The sequence below is a fragment of the Giraffa tippelskirchi genome, chromosome 5, assembly GCF_054371585.1.
Source record: "Giraffa tippelskirchi isolate mGirTip1 chromosome 5, T2T-mGirTip1v1.2.pri, whole genome shotgun sequence".
NCBI lineage: Eukaryota > Metazoa > Chordata > Mammalia > Artiodactyla > Giraffidae > Giraffa > Giraffa tippelskirchi.
Window position 1 is genome coordinate 190,503,287 of NC_137279.1, and position 16,615 is coordinate 190,519,901.

General features: G+C 46.2%; 1 protein-coding gene across 2 annotated transcripts in view; it reads right to left on the reverse strand.

Annotated features, from left to right (window-relative positions):
- The window catches only part of COL6A3 (collagen type VI alpha 3 chain), a 103,715-nt gene that overhangs the window by 6,249 nt on the left and 80,851 nt on the right, over positions 1 to 16,615 (reverse strand). For both annotated transcript variants that reach the window (XM_081491113.1, XM_081491114.1), the window contains 6 exons: positions 15,367 to 15,463; positions 13,907 to 14,605; positions 12,574 to 12,676; positions 8,868 to 9,556; positions 6,907 to 7,170; positions 5,724 to 5,822 (listed from right to left, as the gene is read on the reverse strand). In XM_081491113.1, coding sequence (XP_081347239.1) covers positions 5,724 to 5,822; positions 6,907 to 7,170; positions 8,868 to 9,556; positions 12,574 to 12,676; positions 13,907 to 14,605; positions 15,367 to 15,463 — 1,951 coding nt within the window. The remainder of the gene's footprint in view (positions 1 to 5,723; positions 5,823 to 6,906; positions 7,171 to 8,867; positions 9,557 to 12,573; positions 12,677 to 13,906; positions 14,606 to 15,366; positions 15,464 to 16,615) is intronic.

Genomic DNA, 16,615 nt, shown 5'->3' on the forward strand with positions numbered 1-16,615 from the left:
ACCAGCAGGAACAAAGCATGCTACAAAAAATGCCTAGCATAGTCTATGCTTTTTTAAGGCTGTGATCATCACTGAAAGATTCATTTAATTGCTACTAAATGCCATTTTCAGGCAGCAAATGCATCCCAGAAAAGTGGGTGTGTTTTTTTTAGATGCTGAGAAAAGCAAAAATCGGGCAGGGATTTTTTTCTTCTCACAGGGCTTGTTATATTTTGTTGAGAAAAAAAAAAAAGTATTAACCATTTAAACTGGAATCATGGGGCTTCCCCAGTGGTCCAGTGGTTAAGAATCTGTCTGCCAATCAAGAGGATCCGGGTTCAATCCCCAGTCGATGAAGGTTGCACATACCACGGAACAACTAAACCCGTGCACCACAATTCCTGAAGGCCACACACCTAGAGCTGTGCTCCGCAGAAAGAGAAGCCACCGCAATGAGCAGCCTACACATCGCAAGAAGAACAGACCCCCATGCGCCGCAACTAGAGAAAGCCCACACATAGCAACGAAGACCCAGCGCAGCCAAAAATAAATAAATAAACACGTCTTAAACAAAATGCAATAGGATGGACTCGTGCGGTACTGCAAAGCCTGGAATCCTCAATGTTAGTAATGATGCTGTCGGTCTGCTGCTGTAGTCAACCTTCATCTCAAACTGATGCCTTACTCACACTCCATCTCACGCTGATGCCACACCTCACACTCCATGCAAAACAGGGCCAGGCCTCATCAGGGGAGACAAAGAATCCTTTCGCTAGGGTGTCCTCACATTCTGGGCCTGTGTCACACTTCTGGTAAAGAAGTATCTATTAAATGTGAATTTCCAAAGGGGCGAACATTAACAAATGCCAATGAAAGCTCAGATATTAGTTCTGTCCAGTCTTCTTCCCCTCACTGGATGCCATGGATCAGAGACTTGTTCATTTCACAGGATTTTGGCCCACAGGTTCCTGCACAGATACAAACCCTGGTCGCCATGTTCCCCAAACCCAGAGTGGTCAACTATGACGAAATTCAGTTCCTAAAGACAGAATCAAAACCTAGTAAATCTCTTATTCATGAGAGAAAAAAGGCGCGCACACACACACACACACACACACACAAAAGGGTCTAGCATTTACTATACAAGAAAGGGCCACATCTCTGCAAGCACAAACCATGTTTCTAGTGAACTGGTGCTGCAAAAACCAAAAAGAATCAAACTGTATTCACATTCACATATAAATGCTAGCTTAAAAACTGATATTTGCCTGAACTGTCTAGAAAATACAGGCTTGCAGAAAGAATGCATATTGTGGCAATTGATATTAGATGTGAAATACACATACAACTACAGAGGAAGAATACAGTTACTGTACTTGCAAAGTTACTCATAAACAATGATTTGTTGTTACTCCTTTTTCGTTTCTGCCAAAATATGAATATTGTTAAAATGTTTTACCCCCTGGAAAGATTTCTAAAACGCCTTAATTATATGGGAGAGGGGGAAGGGAGGCATTGGGAGGGAGTAAAGCAAGCTTCCATCTCCTGATCTGTTTACCCATTTTGAATTTATACATTCTAAAGTAAATATACAATTAAATCAATTCAAGAGCGTTCAAGACAGGGTGTGTGTGTGTGTGTGTGTGTGTGCGCGTGTAACTCCATATGTTCACAAACAAATGTTTACTAAGTGACTTCTCCAGGCAGAGCACTGTTTTGTTAATTGTGGGCTGCTGCTGCTGCTGCTGCTAAGTCACTTCAGTCGTGTCCGACTCTGTGTGATCCTATAGACAGCAGCCTACCAGGCTCCTCTGTCCCTGGGATTCTCCAGGCAAGAATACTGGAGTGGGTTGCCCTTTCCTTCTCCAACGCATGCATGCAATGCATGCTCAGTTGCTTCAGTCGTGTACGACTCTGTGCGACCCCATGGACAGCAGCCCACCAGGCTCCTCTGTCCACAGTATTCTCTAGGCAAGAATACTGGAATGGGTTGCCATTTCCTTCTCCTAATTGTGGGCTAGAGATCAGTTATGCAGAAGCTTGTTAAGAACAGCAAGTAATTTACACTTTCAGACTGACTTGAATCACTGAGGGGAAATACACATACATGTGCACACACACACACACATGTGAAAGAGCATTCAGGTCCTGGGGCTGAGGGTTCTGTACAGGTCAGAAGGAAGGAGAAAGGTTTTGGATTCATACAAATCTAACTACCACTCGTCACCTTGAACGACACACAAGCTCCGGGTTTAACATCTCTTTTCTCTCTGTCACAGGAAGAGAGGAGACCTAAGTGTTGAAGGTGCAGATTACGAACACCTTCCTACTTCTGAATCTGTGACTCGGTCGTAAAAAACAAGACAGCCCAGCAAGACGCCTGTTTAAAGACTGTGTTGTTTGTATTAACTCAACACTGTTTATATATTCTTATCCCTTCTGGACCACACATAAGAAGACCAAACACATCCCCAAATCTCACTGTGCAATTTATCCCTAATTATTTTCTCCCAGTGAAGCATCAAATTTGCTACAAGTTTCGCATTCCCCACACTCTATGAGGGGTGAAGTTACCAATGAGTGGCAACAATATGCACAGATCTCAGGGACTCTGAAGTCAGAACGTCATCCGTCCTGACCCCTATCTTTGGTGAGATCCTAGTGCATCTGTTATGGTTTCTCTGAACTCAAGCACCGTGTTGGGTGGGCTAGGGGCTGCAGAGAACCCCCAGAGCAGAGACAAAAGCGGATCCATGGTCCCTTGATTATGAGCAGAAATCAAAGGGATTGAAAAAACTCTAATTTGAAAAGATACAAGCACCCCAATGTTCACTGCAGCGCTATTTACAACAGCCAGGACGTGGAAGCAACCTAAGCGTCCATCAACAGAGAAATGGATAAAGAAGATGTTGTGTATACGTTCAATGTAATACGACTCGGCCACAGAAAAAAAAAGAATGAAAGAAAGCCATTTGCAGCAGCATGGATGGACCTAGAGATGATCTTACTCAGTGAATTAAGTCAGAGAAATAGAAATACCATATGATACCATTCATATGTGGAATCTAAAATATGACACAAATGAACTTATGAAACAGAAACAGACTCACAGACATAGAAGAGAAGCCTATAAACCCTACGGGTGTCAAAGGGGAAAGGAGGCAGGGGAGGAGAGATAGATCAGGAGTTTGAGATTAGCAGATACAAACTACTATATGTAAAACAGATAAATAAGATCCTTCTATTTAGCACAGGGAACTATATTCAATATCATATAATAACCGATATGAAAAAGAATATATATGTATATCAGAGTCACTTTGCTGTACATCAGAAGCTAACACAACATTGTAAATTGTAATCCAACTATACTTCAATAAGAAAAAAAGAAAAAAGATCAGAGGCATTGAGACTTCAATTTTCTTCTACATCTCAAACCATCATGCCACATCCTTACTGCCATTTTTTTAGTCTAAGTTAAAAGTCATAACATTGAAAGTTTTTATAAAGTTTTTTAACACAACTCTTAAGAAGCTGAAACTTAATTACCCAATGAAACATGAATTTCTGAATTATTCCCATAAATTTATACCAGGAAAGAATTTCTTGGAAATGCCAAAGGAGCCTGAAGATCACATGGCTATCTGATACGGGGGAAAATTGAGGGCAAGAGGAGAAGGGGGTGACAGAAGATGAGATTGTTGGATGGCATCGCTGACTCAACGGACATGCTTGAGCAAGCTCCGAGGGACAGTGGAGACAGAGGAGCCTGGCGTGCTTCTGTTCATGGGCCTGCAAAGAGTCGGACACGACCTAGCAGCTGAATAACAACCTCTATCACAGACCAATTCCTAAACTTGTTTCCAAATATAAACTATTTTGAAATGTTTTGCAGCGTTATAAGTAGTTCGTTTGTTGACCCCTTATGAAACATCTATGTATGTAATAGTTTCATGATTCCTGTATTGACTTCATTATCTTCTCTCTAATAACTCCTTATGCCAAAGGTCATTATGGGTTATGGCTGAATTAAGAGATGATAGATAAATGTGAAAATGCAGATGCACATATACACATGTATACATGGACAGGGGCAAAGTCCATCAGTGGAATAAAATACTATTCTAGTAACAGACAAGACTCCTCTAGAATCAACTGAAAGAATCAAGTCCTATATTTCCAAGCAGGCCCAAAGAGATGGAGGTGTGGAGGAGGAAATCACCCAGTTTCATTTAAACGCAGATGAGCTAGGATGAAGACTCTGCAAATAGGATGAGATGGAGAAACAAGGATCATTGTAAAATTTACAATGGAAAGAGCAAAATGGGCAATCCTCACTGACAGCTCAAAAAATAAGTGTGCCGCTGCTTCTGATGATACAGGACAGACTGAGAAAGCACAGCTGCTTTTACATCTAGGATCTGTGAAAGCGCTCAGCACCCAAGAATGCCTTTCACCCTAATCCATAACAGAAACAAACTTTGTAAAGAAATACACCTTCCTCCTCCTGACTGGGGCCAATAGGTTGTTGCTGTTCAGTGGCTAAATCCTGCCCAACTCTTTGCCACCCCGTGGACTGCAGCACGCCAGGCTTCCCTGTCGTTCACCATCTCCCAGAGTTTGCTCAGATTCACATCCATTGAGTCAGTGATGCTATCTAACTATCTCATCCTCTGGAGCCAACAGATTAATTTCAAAACTAACAAACTGTCCCCATTATTAGTGCAAACCCTTTGCTTTGGGGTCTATAAACCAATGAGATATCTAAATCCCACGAAATTTTGACTGTGGAATTAATACCAATATCTTTGGCAGAATACTCTTAAGCAAAGCATATTGGCCATTTCAATAACTGGTTTCCCACAGATGAACAATCACAGCTCACGTTCCCCTGGATGAGAGGCTATGGGTCGCCCAGAGTTCCACTGCCCAGGAACAAAAACAAGAAACAGCTGCCACTTCCAGAAACACGTCTAACTTGTCACAGATTTCACGTAGAACGTGCCCACGCTCGGCTCAGGCCCAAGAGAAGGGCAGGCTAGATTAAGCCAGGGTATGTGCTGAGGAAACTGGGGCCAGAGCATCGATCCCGTGGGTCACTTCCAAAGCCCCGTATTTCATGGATTCCAAACTGAGCTGTCTCGTGTTCTTCTGAGTCGTTTCTTATTAAATTAAATCACTGAGTGAATGAAACCCTATGCCTTGCTGCATCACAGACCACAAATAAACTCCAGTCCCAAGATGAGGCATCGGGGAAATGACTAAGGGACTCATGAGTTCCTGGCTACAGTCCCCCAAGGCCGCCCGCAGTCAGCTTTTTCTAAGAACCTCGGGATAGGCAAGGTAAGTCACCACTTGGAACTTGGAATATGGAAGTTAAGGCCAGGATGGACCACACAGGGCCACTTTGGAACATTCTCCATACAAGTCACTCCTGGTCTGAGAATTAGAACCCCGGCAGATTAAACTGTTTGGAAGAATTCTTTCTTTTTTTCTTAATAGTATTATTTATTGGACTTTCTCCTTTTAAGTGTGAATGGGCCGTGGAGTTCTGGTTCTAGCTCTGCTTTTGTTTTTAATGTTTGGCCTCGCCACGCAGCACATGGGACCTTAGCTGCGCAGCCAGGGATCAAACCCACGCCCCCTGCTGTGGAAGCGCGGAGTCTTAACCACTGCGCCTGCCAGCAGGGTCCCGAGAATGCTTTCTTGGTGCTGTAGCGCACCTAATACTTTCAACGGCTCACCTGCTTTACTCCCAGCCAACCGGTCTGCGCTCACCACTAGATTGATGGTTGCACTAGAAGCTGATCGCTCTGTTTGCGGAGGTGGAGGCTGAATTTTCTCTGAAAAACAAAAAGATTCACCCCTAGTAAGTCACTTGGAAAATGAAGGGGTTAGGAACCCTTAGAGCCTGAGGCAGGATTGCTTTTCTGGATCACGTCTTAGGTAAGGGTGGGCCACTGGAACACAGAGACCCAAGAAGTCTTTACACACAACTCCTGTCTGTTGTCTGCACGCCTGATTCATCTCAACAAGCAAACAGAGAAAAGCTCTGAACTTGGAACACATCCTCACGGTTTCCACATAACCTCTGCTGTTTCCATCCTAGGAAATAGAGCCCTGGGGCTGAATGGTCTTTGGACTCGCATCTGCCTGCGTTGCATGGTAACGGATGAGAATTGCCTGTCCTCAACTGTAGTTCTTTGATGTGAATGACACTGGCCCAAGAGAAAAGAGTGGGGGTCTCCCCCTGCACATCCCAGGAGCAGCAGGGGTGGAGAAGGGTCGGGGTGAGGGTGGGGTCCAGGAGGAATTGGTGGGTGGGGCATGAGTACCGAACAGAGAGCGGGAAAGCATGCACGGGCAAACCTCAGGGCAGCACAGGGCCCACGGGCCCACACAGCAGAGGGCAGAGCAGGGCCCCATGGGCCCAGGGGAAGGACACGCCGGTGCCCTTTCTGCAGGGCTGCGGACGTCCTGTGCCCCTGGGATGGTGCAACTCCAAGGGCTCCCTGGTACTCCCTAGGGAGCGTGACTCTGGGTGTTTTCCGTTCATTAAACACGTTCACTAAACATGGAAACGTGCTTCTGACGCTCAGACATGGCGGGTGGCTGAGAGCCAGCCAGGTTCCATGGGCATATTTCTTCCTCCCTGGGAAGGGGCCACACTCGGGCCACATAGATCAGGTTTCCTCCATCAAGTGGCCCAGGACCCCAAAGGCAGGGTAATAGTTCACAAGGAACCCTGGTTTCCGTTTTGTTAATTTATCAAGTTGGGAGCAACCAGGACGAGTGGGATCTCACTGTAACCTTGTTGCTGTTTTACAGGACAAGGTCCATGAATCAGAATTGTTCCCTTTACAGCCCCGTTTGGTATCCTGTGCAGAGAGGGGTACCGACTGTCCTTAAAGGCGACCGTGCACTTACTTGTGCTGAAGCTGCCTTGGTAGATGGCTCTGACCTGAGACCTCAAGGAGCAGGTCACCGTGACGTGGTAAGTCTGCCCGGGGAGCAGGCCCCCGATGACGCGGTCCGTGACAGTGAGGATCTGCTTCTGAACCACGGCCTGATCGTGGGCCGAGGTGATGGTGAGGTTGTATAAGTAAGGGCTGGGGGGCTCGGGCCTCTCCCAGTGCAGCTTGGCGCTGTTCTCTGTGACCTCAGACACATGGACCTCGCGAGGCGCCTTCACTGCAGAACAGAACAGAGTGTAGAGAGCATGAGACACGACATACAAGCCTAGGGCCTTCCCTGGTAGCGCAGTGGATAAGAGCCCGCCTGTCAGTGCAAGAGACACAGGTTCGATCCCTGGTCCAGGAAGATCCCACATGCCTAGGGGCTACTACACCGCTGCACCACAACTGCTGAAGGCCGTGAACCTGGAGCCCACGCCCTGCAACAAGAGAAGCCACCACAATAAGAAACCGCGCACCATAACTCAAGGGGAGCCCCTGCTCCCTGCAACTAGAAAATAACCCTGGCATCAGCAAAGACCCAGCACAGACAAAATTAAATAAATACACTGTTTTTAAAATGATCTTAATCAAAAAAATCTTTAAAAATTAATTGATAAAAAGTAAAACCCTAAATGACTGTAACACATAGGCCAGAGATGAAATCTGAAAGAGATGTACCAGTAGACAATTGATCTGAAGCTTAGGGGAGCAGAGGAATAATTTCTCATTTAAGCTCCTTAAAATACTGACGATGTAACTACCAGCATATGTGAAATGTGAAATTCACAGTAATCAAAAATCTCATCATTCATCCACCAGGTATAAAATTACCTTTTTTTTTTCCTGTTGAAAATCTAATTAAGAAGATACTTTGAAAATGCACGGTCCAGCGTGCTTAATCTGAAATCTTCAAGACAGAAAAAGCCCCATAATTTACAGTCTATTAAATAAACATCACGGAACTTCAGGGTATGACCTGAAATTCTTTTAAGGAATCCCTGCTCTCTCTCTGTTCATAAAATGAAGACAGTGTCCACTTTTTCAGGAGCACATACATCCTGCCTTCACTTTTCAACTCGGTTTGTGACTCCAAAGGAACTTCTAAGTGTCTTCTTTGAGGGAAAAATAAAACAACACAGTCTGAGTCCCGTGAAGCCCACCTGCCCCTGATAATCTAATCCAGGCTGAATGTACTCTTCCCTGGGGCGGTACTAGCATGCAGTCCAGCCTGCGGGGACAGACTGATCATCTGGCTCTAACTTTCCTCTTTGCTAAACGAAACGCCCCAAGGTAGCCACAGTACAAAACCTGGGCTTCCTTTCGGTGGGTACATGCTTCACAATGGGACAAGGCTTGTTAACTGCAAAGCTCCATCCAGATCTTTGGGGGTCATATTCTAAGGGAGGGAGGTCTGGCTCCAGAACTAAAGCCTAGAAACATTTTTTTCACCTCCTAAGAGCTGACAACAGGCTTTATCCTTCTCTCACTCCCTCAATGAGGTCTAAAACTCTACATCGGCTTAGAACTTATCCCTTTAGCCTAAGACAACTGCGTCTCCAGCTGGGGTGGGGGATGGCCACATGCCAAATCCCGGAGAGAATGGGTCACTCCCGAGCTCACCTGATACAGGCGTGGGGTTAGGGTAGGGAGTGGGAGAAGAGGCAGCAGAGGCAGGGGCATTTATTTCACTTCCTCTTTGCATGGAATTCATCAGTCTCCAGGGTGTGGGGCAGGGGAGAGAAACATTGATTTCGAATATAGAAAATAAGCGATGTTCTGGTAATTCCATGCTCAGATCAGCACCTTTCAAGATTCTTCATCTAGATGTCAGATCCCAGATCAAGGACTGTGTCTGCTTTGCTTTGTAACAGGCTCTAGGGACAAACCCTGGACACAATAAATGAGAACAGCACAAGCTGGCAGCTTTCTTACCCACGGGCTTAGCAGTGGCGGGCCTGTTGGCAGCCAGTTTGGCTGCCTGGGGCCTGGGGGCCTCGGACCTCGTAGCCATGGATCTGGCAGCAGCCGGGGATCTGGCAGGGGCAGGTTTTGCTGCTGCAGGCTTCGTGGCTGCTGCAGGTCTGGCTGTGGCTGTCTTTGCAGCCACAGGTTTGGTGGCCTCAGTCTTGTTGGCCATGAGCTTTACAGCCTCAGTCTTAGTGGCTTCAGTCTTGGCTGCCATGGGTTTTGCAGCCTCAGCCTTGGTGACCACAGGTTTGGCAGCTTCAGTCTTGGTGGCCATGGGCTTGGCACTGTCAGCCATGGCCACAGGTTTGGCAGCTTCAGTCTTGGTAGCCTCGGTCTTGGTGACCATGGAATTGGCACTGTCGGTCTTGGTGGCCACAGGTTTGGCGACTTCAGTCTTGGTGGCCTCGGTCTTGGTGGCCATGGAATTGGCACGGTCGATCTTGGTGGCCACGGGCTTGGCGACCTCAGTCTTGGTGGCCTCGGTCTTGGTGGCCACGGATCTCCCAGCTGCGGGTCTCTCAGCCACAGGTCTCACGGCAGCTGGCTTTGAGGCTGGCAGGTTCACCACTGTTATTGGTTTGGTGGTGGTCACTGGCTTTGTTGCAGTCACCAGTTTGGATGTAGGACTTGAAGTAACATTATTCGGAACATTTCTGTTAAAATATATTAAATGTTATTTTGACTCATACATATTTTCTCCTGCCATTTAAAACAGACAAAGACATAATTCCACGTGCTATGTAAAATTTGCTCTCTCAGCAAAACACATGCAGTAGTTTATAAATATTACATATACTAAATTTGTCCTTTTAGGATCTGTGCCACAGAAAAGACATTGAACAGCATATAAAAATAGAATTATTAAAAGTGAAACCTCAATTGTACTATAAATATATTTGTCATCTTATTTTCAATTTATAAAATAAAATCAAGAAGAGAGTAAAGAAACAAAAATAAATATTGTCATTATAATATACTTGTCAATAATGAATAATAAAAATAAAATAATATTTAAATAATACTCTAAATGCCAGGAGATAGTGGGGCACAGAGAAGCCTGGCATGGTACAATCCACAGGGTCAGAACGATGCAGGCACGACTCAGCAACGGAACAACAACGAGCTAAGTATGAAAACTGACCAACTGAAAAACACACACCCAAAACTGAGATCACTTAACAGCTCCTCTCATTATAAGAAGGTGTCCACTCAATAAGACACTGTGTTGAGGTGGGAAACTACAAAGTCGACATACAAGTTCAGTCCCAGCATTCATTGTGTATTTTTGTTTGTACTAATTTCTGGGTGTGTGGTTGTTTCTCTCACAATTTATTAATTTATTCTGAATCCTTAAAAAGAATAACAACATAACCAGCAGACTCGACAGCACAGACCCAATTTTGTTCATTTCTTATGCTGAGATGATCATTATTGTTTTATAGAAGTGTCATGCTATATGGCATACACAGTATATTTTTTTCAAGTTGATATCATAAAACCAAACACTAGATTGCTTTGTTCATTCTGTTTTCCTAAAGATAAAGTTGAGCCAATGTGATGGAATATTCGAGGGAAATTAGACAGATCATATTAAAAGGCTAGAAAAATAGAACCTGTGGACCTAGATCAAGCAGGATGAGCATTACAGCGCCAGAGGAGGGTCACTGTTGGATTAGGAATGATTTTCAACTTACCAGGCTTACCACGCTTTTACCCTTATGGCAGAAAATGAAGAGGAACTGAAGAACCTCTTGATGAAAGTGAAAGAGGAGAGGGAAAAAGTTGGCTTAAAACTCAACATTCAGAAAACCAAGATCGTGGCATCTGGTCCCATCACTTCATGGCAAATAGATGGGGAAATAATGGAAACAGTGACAGGCTTTATTCTGGGGGGCTCCAAAATCACTGCAGACACTTTCTCCTTGGAAGAAAAGCTATGACAAACCTAGTCAGCATGTTAAAAAGCAGAGACATTACTTTGCTGACAAAAGTCCATCTAGTCAAAGCTATCGTTTTTCCAGTAAGTCATGTATGGATGTGAGGGTTGGACCATAAAGAAGACTGAGCAACGGAGAATTGATGCTTTTGAACTGTGGTGTTGGAGAAGACTCTTGAGAGTCCCTTGGACTGCAAGGAGATCCAACCAGTCCATCCTAAAGGAAATCAGTCCTGAATATTCATTGGAAGGACTGATGCTGAAGCTGAAACTCCAGTACTTTGGCCACCTGATGCGAAGAGCTGACTCATTAGAAAAGACCCTGATGCTGGGAAAGATTGAAGGCAGGAGGAGAAGGGGATGACAGAGGATGAGATGTTTGGATGGCATCACCGACTCGATGGATATGAGTTTGAGCAAGATCTGGGAGTTGGTGATGGACAGGGAAGCCTGGCATGTTGCAGTCCATGGGGTTGCAAAGAGTCAGACACGACTGAGCGACTGAACTGAACTGAGGCTGACATAAAGCGCTCCCTCTGAGGGCAAAGGCAAGAGCTGAAGGAGTTAAGAGGTGCAGAGAGAAGTACGTAAGGGTGGTAGGAAGAAGTCACCTGAGGGTCAGCCAGGAGAAGCCAAGAAGGCACTTTGCAAGGCTATTTCGAATCTGCATCTCATTTGGACTCAACAGTCAAAACCTCCCTTTTCCCCAAAGTGTGACACTCTATCCTCTCTTGGAGGGCATGAATTGCTGACACAGTGCTTGGCCCTAGTTCCCATCACCATGTCCCCCTTTTGCAGCCCCCCTGTCACATGGTCACACTGCCCTCCTCTCTGCTCCTGGATTTGGCATCAATGATGGCGCTGGACATAAGACCACAGAGCATCTGCCGAGCGGTCAGCATCACCATGAGTACCGCAGCCCTACCCACCTCCCAGCCCTCACACGGCTCTTTCCAGGAGATCATACATGTCGCCTCCTTTCATCACCACCATCACCTATGCTAGTACAGCATTAATCCTTTTAAGAAGACCGGAGTCCATTTTTCACTTCATGTGTCTAACCCTTCTATAGGAAATCACTGCACATCGGTTAGATTGTTGGGACATACGGCCCAATGGCCCACCTTTCTCTGTACCCATGCTCTTAACAATGTGATGTGACAGGTCTCCCCAACAGGTCCAGCTCCCTACTCTTGAATCTAGCAAGGCTGGCTTTGGACAGGCTTTGGCCAGTAGAATGGAGCACAGGTAACAGTGTGCCAGGTCCAGCCTGGACCTCAGGGGGCCTTGCCCACTTCCATCTTCTCTCTTGGAACCCTGCCCAGTCTCCCTGGGCACAAACCCAGGCTTGTCACATACAGCAGAGATGAGTCACCCATGTTAGACCACCCTAGACCCTCAGTCCACGGCCAACCAGCAGCTGATCACAAGCATGTAAATGAGCCCCTTAGAGGCCAGAAGAACTGCCCAGCTGAGCCCAGACAAAACCCACCAGCCCACAGAATTGCAAATTAAATAGTTGTTATTGTCAGCCACTAAGTTTCAGGTAGTTTGTTACACAGCAAAAACTAATGGAGACAACAGATTCTTCTCCTGAAATGCTCCACGTGACCTTCGGGAAGTCACATTTTCTGGATTTCAACATCCTCACCCCATAAAGTTATCTGTTGGCTAAAAGACCTGTGCATGCCCTCTAGCACTTTAGCTTCTGAGACACTTATTATAATCACTTACATTTGTTTGTAACCAAACTGCACGAGATTCTTTGCTGGTTGGTCTGCTTGGAACCAATCACACTGTTTCCTGATATCTGGGGACAGGTAGAAAGCATCTTTACCTAGAGAAAAACAGGAAAAAAAACATTAAAGTGCATGTGAACCACACACAAATTAAAATTACTCTGCTAAGGAGTTAAATGGATCACACAGTAGGTAGTCCATACATATCTGTTGAATCAATTCATTCTTCCAGATGATCTAACTCCAGTGATATGAAACATGAAGCATGACGGTCCTCAGTCCATAAAGCATCTTAAATCAGTATCTTCTATTTGGCAATATTTGGGTGATTAGGTTAAAAGTAACATTTACTCAGCATGCAGGAAGACAGCAATAGAAGAGAAATCAAGTGCATAGCTAAGCAAGCTCCAAGCTCTTGAACATCAAATTAGAATCAACATTTACAGTGTTGACATTACTGTCAACATTTTCTCAATGCTATTTAATGAAGCTTCTGTTTTTAAACTTCTGAAGACAGGCATAGTGACCCCTGCGTGAACTTGCCGGCCTAGCTTTGCTTTACATTTTTTCCCCTAAGATTTTGTGGTGGGGGGGGGTGCAGTGTATACTTTATAAAGCTCTCTTGTTTGTAAGACACTTTCCTGTGCTGACTCTGGACAAGGCAGTGGTGAATGATACACCTCCTCCGGGACGTGCAGTCTACGGGGACCACAGATCCAGAAATGAATGACAAGAGGCCACATAACAGATGTGCCAAGTACAGCATGAAGATGAATGATGCCCAAGCTTTGGGAGTGGGGAGCAACCTGGTGAGAAGGGGCACATGGGGGGAATCTTTGAAGATGAACGTGGATTGGCTGCTGAAGCAGGGTGGAGAGCATTTCAAGGAGGGAGAGCTGCAACAGCCCTGCAACAGCAAGGGCTCGGAAGCAGCCAAGTGTGGGGTTGGGGGGTAAAATCAGATCAACTCTGCTCCTTCTAGAAGCTTCCCTGGTCCCCCTCAGGACACACTTCAATATGATGTACCAACATACTTAGTGTCATGCTTAATAAACGTGCACTTGACCCCTTTGCCCGCTCAACCATTAACCCCCAGGAGCACAGTCCATGGCTGGGAGGAGCCTGGTCAAGTCTGGTTGAACAAATAAGTGAGTGAAGACAGGATTCCTATCTGTGTCCACTGCAACCCCAGCTCCTACCAGTGTGTCTGGGACATGGGAGATGCCAATGGACACAGGCCGAGTGAATGGACAGGTTGACGGGGCACACTAGCTGTCATTCCTAAACCCACGGGCCCGTCCCTGGAGCCGAGGGCACGCAGGACTCACTGCTGACGAAGGACGGCAGCAGCCTCCCGAAGCGCATTAGGGGCTCCTCGTTGAGCTCGGTCGACTTGTCCACCAGCTTGAAGAAGACGTCGTTGGGCTCGCTGGCAGAGCTGTACAGCTCCTTGGCGTTCACCTTCCTACCGATGCCCAGGATCACGAAGAAGTAGCCTTTGCACTTGGCCTGCAGGATGGCTCTCTGAGCCTCCTCCAGCTGCTGCTTCTGCACCTCGCCCGTCAGCATCAGCACCACGATCTTCAGGTCTCGGGGGTTGGGCGCGCTTTCGAAGATGTTCTCGATGGTGTAGTCGACGGCGCGGCCCAAGGCCCTGGTCCCCTGCAGCTGGGTCATCCTGCTGCCGAGGAAGGCCAGCAGCTTCTCCTTGGAGCCGTAGTCGGTCAGGGAGAACTCCACCTTCACAGGCGGCACACTGGCGTTGTCCGCCGCCTCGTAGGGCGCGTGCTGCACCACCGCCACACGGGCGAAGTGCTGGGAGGCCTTGGGGTCCGGGCTCACGTCCAGCTGTCGGACCAGGTACTCGACGTACTTCCTCATCTCATTGAACTGGAACGGGGTGGTGGACTCGGAGCTGTCTAAGATGAAAGCCATGTCGATGTCCACGTCGCTGCCCGCTGCCCTCCGGTCCCTGAAGGAAGGCCTCCAGCTGCCGAATCCACAGGATGGGTCAATGTCGCAGATGTCTGCAAAGAAGCGCGGCAGCCTGTTTATTCTGTCACTCTCACAGTGAGAAACTACACATCACTCTGCAGAGGGTCTGGGGTCATTAAAATTGTCACATAATGTAGAAACCTATGTATACCTTGCTGACATTATTGGGGCCAGATTTCAGTTTTTCATCACCTAACACTTACCAGGGGAAACTAATCAGTGAGCTAAAATCCTTTTTAATATGGCTTTGGGTTCGAATCTCGGGTCAGGAAGATCCCCTGGAGGAGGGCATAGAAACCCACTCCAGTATTCTTGCCTGGAGAATCCCATGGACGGAGGAGCTTGGCAGGCTATAGTCCATGGGATCTCAAAGAGTCAGACATGACTGAGCAGCTAACACTTTTGGCATAATGAAAGAGAAAAAAAAGGGAGGGAAGGAAAGAAAAATATCTCACTTCTTTGCCACTCCTTGAAGAGTGTTTTTCAGAAAATCACAAAGCCAGATTATTAAATTCTGGACTCCAAGGTCAAAACATAAGCAGAGCCCACTTGCTCCTTTATTACCTATGGAACCCAACGCTCTCCTAACAGAAAGAGGCTCTGTTTTGGGGGAGTCAGCTTCAAGCATGGAAACTACATATGCAGCATTTACACTGGTAAATACAGGCCCATCTGAATCTTCATTTAACTCAGGCTTTTTGTACAGATGGTGATTATTCACTCAGTGCCCCCTGTGGATGGTGTGTTTTGCAGTTGCAGCTGGACAGGCTTTCCTCTTGGAGAAGCACCTTACCCAAGCAGACGTGACAAGTCAGGACATTCTTCAAGAAGTCTGTGAGGTCTCCACTAGCGGGTAGGACAAGGGCATGACCCACTGCTGTGTTATTGATCTGGTTTAAACAAAAAGAAATGTTCAGGAGGAATATACAATACGTTACCATTTGAGAATACAGCTGAAGAAAACATTAGAGTCACATCAATTAAATAACCCCCCGACAGCTTCTCTTTCTTAGGAAGTGGAGTTAGGAAGGAAGGCACAGATTATAATAGAAAAGCATAGGTTTTCTTCCAACGAGATGAGCTGGAGTTCAAACCCCTCTACTGCACTCTCTGCTGGACCTGAAGCAAAGTTATTTAACTTCTCTGCAATTCAGTTTCCTCTGCTGCAATCTGGGATTAATGATAGATTCCCATGAAGCTGTTTGGAGGGTTAAATTAGGTAATGAAGTTAAAGTGGCTGGTATAGCCTCCAGCAAACAGTGGGGACCTCAATGTTAACTGTTATTTCTAGCAACAATAATAGCAACTAACCAATGTTGGCTCCATCCCTCTTTCATGTGCCCAGGTCCAGAAAGAGATTTAACAACAAAACAAGCAATCACTTCCAGCAGATTTAAAAAGTCCTGCCCATCACAGCCTCTGACACACCATCAGTAATGATTTATTTTGTGAATAATTGAATGAATGAGTAATTGACTTTTTGAGCTGCCTGAAACTGTGCTTTTGAGAAACATGCATGGCGGGACTTCCCCTGGTGGTCCAATGGTTAAGAACCCGCCTGCCAAGGCAGGGGTACTCAGGTTCAATCCCTGATCCAGGAAGATCCCACATGCCTCAGGGCAACTAAACCTGTGTGCCTCAAATACTGAGCCTGTTCACCTAGAGCCTGTTCCTCGGAGCAAAAGAAGCCACTGCAATGAGAAGCCCGTGCACAGCAGCAAAGACCCAGGGAAGCCAGTAAATAGATAAAAAGGAACATGTAAGGTTCTGGATCATTTGGCCCTCATAAGGGGGAGATTTACATACATGAGACCCTAATAGGAACATACAGCTCGTAAACCCAAGGCAGAGACCCAAACCCAATACTTGGTGCTCAAACTGGCCTGAAGTTTGGCAGAACAAACCCTGAGAGATGGCACCAGTGACCCAACTCTCCCTGGTTGACGTGGCAGTGATAAAACCATAGAATGAATACTTGGTTTGGAAGGAAAGTTGTTAGAGACCAGCTCACCCCTCTGCATCTGTTGCAGCTGAGAAACCTG